The 4,339-nt window shown below is 49.0% G+C and overlaps 1 protein-coding gene across 1 annotated transcript in view; it reads right to left on the reverse strand.

Moving 5' to 3' along the window:
• TM9SF2 (transmembrane 9 superfamily member 2) overlaps positions 1 to 179 on the reverse strand; it is a 69,338-nt gene extending 69,159 nt beyond the window's left edge. Inside the window, exon 1 of the mRNA XM_027776252.1 lies at positions 19 to 179. Within this exon, the coding sequence (XP_027632053.1) occupies positions 19 to 26 (8 nt within the window). The 5' untranslated portion in view covers positions 27 to 179. The remainder of the gene's footprint in view (positions 1 to 18) is intronic.
• Positions 180 to 4,339: the final 4,160 nt, after the last annotated feature.

A 4,339-nucleotide genomic window follows, 5' to 3' on the forward strand; every position in this document is an offset into this window, starting at 1 on the left:
GACGACGCCGGCAGCCGCGCGCTCATGACGGCTGTTTCGGGGAGAGGGCCACCGAGCCTAGGGGGAGAAGAGGGAAGGAGGGACGGGGAGGCTCGGAGACGACTACAAGGCCGCCGGAGGTCGGGGAGGCCGGCCCCGCGACGGCTAGTTCCGCTTGCGCTAGGAGACACCGCGGGTCCCGCAACAGAAACCGAACCGGACCTCGACAGAGCATGCGCGACGCCGCCTGCACATGCTCAGTGAGAGCGGCCGCCAGCGCCCGGAGGAGTTTCCGGGAGGGAGCGTGGAGTAAATCCACGCTCCGGGTTTTCAGCGCGCCGGCTGGCGAGTTGCTGTGGAGTTGTTTCGCCGCTCGCATTCCGATTCCGAATTCCGATCTAGAGCTCCCTTGGGGCGCCCCGGAGCGGGGCACTTGCCGGCGGTCCCCGTTTGCGGTTGTGTTTTATTAATGTCTCATAAACATCATACACGGTCCTTAGCGCACCGCCGCGGCATGCCAACCTCTATTACAGCGCGGGTGCACCAGGAAGGACGAGCTGATGGAGACGGAGTTGGTGGCTGGGAGGAAAAACCAGAAGACACCTTTTTGGGAGCAGGTTAAGAAAACAGGTGGAGAGCTAACCATAAATCTTCAGATAGACAACTGTTTCCACTCATTACAGGGATGCATTCCACTCATTACAGGGATGCGTGCCCAGAACATACAGACCTCTTTAGAAGAGTGTGTGTGTTGGGGGTGGGAATAGACGCGGTAGTGGTGACACTTCTTTGCGTAGGAAGACACGGGGCACACCCAGACGGTCAGTGAGAAAGTAGTACTGGCGAAATAGGTTAGTAAGGTATGATTACCCTTGAGCAAATTCCGGCACTTCGTTCATATATATATAATGTATTTTTTATATATATATATGGTGTCTCCATATGTGTATGCATGTGAGTGTTGCATTTTCTGAGTATGGAGAAATTTGTTTTTGGGTGACATTAAAAAGCCGTAGAATTCAATGGAATACTTTGGAAGAGTGTATCATCTTATGTGTAGCTGGAATCATAATGAGAATACCTCCAACTCAGAATTTAAGAATGGGCAGGGACCAGTAGTTAGCGTAATGGCTATGTCAATGAACTCCCATGTAGCCGACCGTGGTTCCAGTCCTGGACCCGGTGGCTTAAACTCACACCGGGCACGTGTGCGTACGTGCCCAAGATCCAGAGAGGAGAATGGAAGAGAAGGGATTGCAGTGTGGCCATCCCCCCCTGGGGGGTGATTTCTCACTTTCTCTCTCTCTTTCTGGCAAGTGCAGGTGCCCTATAGCAAAAACCTCTCAAAAAAAAAAGAACTTAAGAATGGTGGGCAAATTTGAAAAAAAGGCAAGTTCAGAAGTTTGGAGCCTATGAATGCCTACTTAAATTGAGGAGCCACTGGTCTGTACTGCAAAAAGATGTCATTCTGTCTTACAAAGGTGATTTGTACTAAGAGCTCCAGCTTTAGAACGCCATTATTCAGTAACGTGGCCTTATGTAAGTTAATCAAGAAAGAACAGGTAAGTCTTTTTTTAAGAATTATTTTTTAGGGCCAGCAAGTGGCATGGTAGGTGAGGCACTGGACACTCCCACATGGCCCACCATGGTTCGAGTCTAAGACCTGATGGCTTGCTTTCTCACTTTCCCTCTGTCTATGTGTTTCTTTCTGTTCAAATTAAAATAAATGAAGGAATAAATAAAATTAAGAGAGAGAGAGAGAGAGAGAGAGAGAGAGAGCAAGCAAGCAAGCCACCAGGTCCAGAATTTTAACTGCGATTGGCCATGTGGGAGTCCAGCTCCTTAACCTCCATGCCACCTGTGTGACCCAAGAATATCTGTCTTCTTAATGTGATTATTAAATTAAAAATGTATAGAAACCGCTGAGCACACTGCCTGGCCCAGAGGAATCTTGGCCATTTTTCTAACAAAAGGCAATCTAGTTGGGAACTGTGTCTAGGGGCCTGCTGCCCTCATACCTCGGCATATTTATTAAACGTTGGGCTAGGGAAAAGAGTTTATAATATTCTGCACTTCTTTTTTTCTTTTCTAAGAGTTTTCTTTCTTTCTTTTTTTCTTTTTGAGAGGTTTTTGCTATAGGGCGCGTGCACTCGGTCGACTACATGGGAGTCCAGCGACATAGCCATTACGCTAACTGCTGGTCCCCTGAGTTTTTTGCTATAGGGCATGTGTGCTCACCGGAGAGTCAGAAACAGAAAGTAAGAAATCACTCCCCAAGAGGGAATGGTCTCACCGCTAACCTTTCTCCTTCATTGTCATCCAGGGAATTTGGGCAGGCATGCACTGGCACCTGGCATGAGTTTCAAGCCACTGTGTTCAGGACTTGAACCAAAGTTGGCTCTGAGGGAGTCCAGTGACATAACCATCATGCCATCTGCTGGTCCCAATATTCTGTACTTATTTGTAAGCCTTGGAAACTTCCAACAAAATTAGTGGGGTTCTCTCTGAATAGAAAAGGGTGGAAAGTTAACGTTTTTGTTCACTACCTTCTATTTTTCTGGTGCCATTAAAACTTGACATGTAGGGGGCCTTCAGGTGGTTAAGAGTGCTGGACTCCCACATGGCTGACAGCAGTTTGAATCCCGGACCTGGTGACTTGCTTTCTCACTTTCCCTCTCTCTCTCTCTCTCCTCTCTGATTAAATTAAAAATAAATAAGTAGAGTTAAAATAACTCTAAAAAGAACCAACTTGACCTGTAGTATCCCACTGCCCCAACCATTTCCTCCCGTTTTCCCCATGTCAGGAAATGGAACCATGCCCACCTGCTTCTCAGGCTCCAGCCTGAAGATGACCTAGTTTTTCATTCCCTGACTCCCCACCTTCAGTCCTGTTGGCTGGGCCGCTGACTGTGGACAGAATCCGCCCAGTAATTCCCATGTCCACAGCTACTGCTCCAGCCCAAGCCAAAATTTGAGTTCTCCTGGACTCCTTACTGCAGCAGCCTCAGCTTCCAACCTGGCAAGAGCGATCTCATAAAACCTTGAAATCCCTGAATACCACTCTCCGCTTAAACCGGGCACCCTGCATCTTCACCATGATCCGGAATGATCAGGGTTGTTCCGGTCTCACTTTTTTGCAGGTGAACTAAACGTAAGCGTTAAGGCCTGGTCTCTACATCCTGCACCTCTCCGTCCCCACAGCCTGACCACACCCGAGAGAGGAATCAGAAAGCGCTGCAGGGCCGGTGCCGTCAGGCCACAAGAGTTCTATATCAGAATTCAGAATCGCAGGCTTTCCAGAAGAGGTTAACCTCCAGACGGACGCAGGCCTACGAAAGGGGTGTGACTTCCCGCAGTGACCAGGCTACTCCCTGGGGCCCAGCCGGGGAGACAGACAAGCGCCCCCAAAGTTCTATGCTCCAGCTGCGGGGCTTCAATTCCCAGACTCAGCACCAGCAAAAACCCGAAGTGGAGACTTTCTTAAGAAGAACCACCCTCCGGCGCAAGCGGCCCACCCCGAGCGCGGGCCGCACATGCGCAGAGGCGGCCGGCCGCACCTCGCCAGCTCCTACACCGACACGTCATCCAGCAAGGCCCCGGGGCGTGGCCGGGGCGGGCTTAGGTCGCGGGGCGGAGCCGGCCCCCTACTTCCGGATCCGGCTTCCCAGGGCCAGGCCAGTGCTCCCCTTCTGCCCTTGACCATGACGTTCCTTTTCTCGGAGTACTGATTTTTCTGACTGGGCTGTGAAACTTGAAGGATATAAACTTTTCTTTGCTACATATTGCATTTGCCAACTCCTACTTAAGACTAATAATAGAGGCTGGCAGGTGGCATGATGGTTAAGGTAGTGGACTCCCACATGGTGGGCTGTGGTTCAAGTCCCAAACCCGGAGGTTTGCTTTCTCACTTTTCTCTCTCTCTGGTCAAATTACAAAATAACAAGAATATATTAAAAATAAATAATATTTAAAGGCTAATTTGATAGCATTATCGTAAAGGAAGTACATAGAACAACGGGGATGGGGATCTGGTGTTTTCACAGGTGTAGAATTTCAGTACTGGATGGTAAAAACATCTGGAGATGGGCAGTGGTGATGCACAGAAACATGCTAATGTCACTGAACTGAAACCGTTTAAAAATGGTTAAAATGATAATTTTTATGTATTTTAATCACATTTTAAAGTAATTGTTTTATTTAACCATATTTATTTTCATTCGCCCAGAGAGGGACAGAGAGATTGAGAAAGGAGGGAGAGAAGGAGAGAGAAAGAAAGTGAGTAAGCAAGTTGCCAGGTCTGGGACTCAAACCGTGGTTGGGCATGTGGGAGTCCAGTGCCCTTAACCAGCATGCCACCTGC

The sequence above is a fragment of the Tupaia chinensis genome, unplaced genomic scaffold, assembly GCF_000334495.1.
Source record: "Tupaia chinensis unplaced genomic scaffold, TupChi_1.0 Scaffold000057_1, whole genome shotgun sequence".
Taxonomy (NCBI): domain Eukaryota; kingdom Metazoa; phylum Chordata; class Mammalia; order Scandentia; family Tupaiidae; genus Tupaia; species Tupaia belangeri.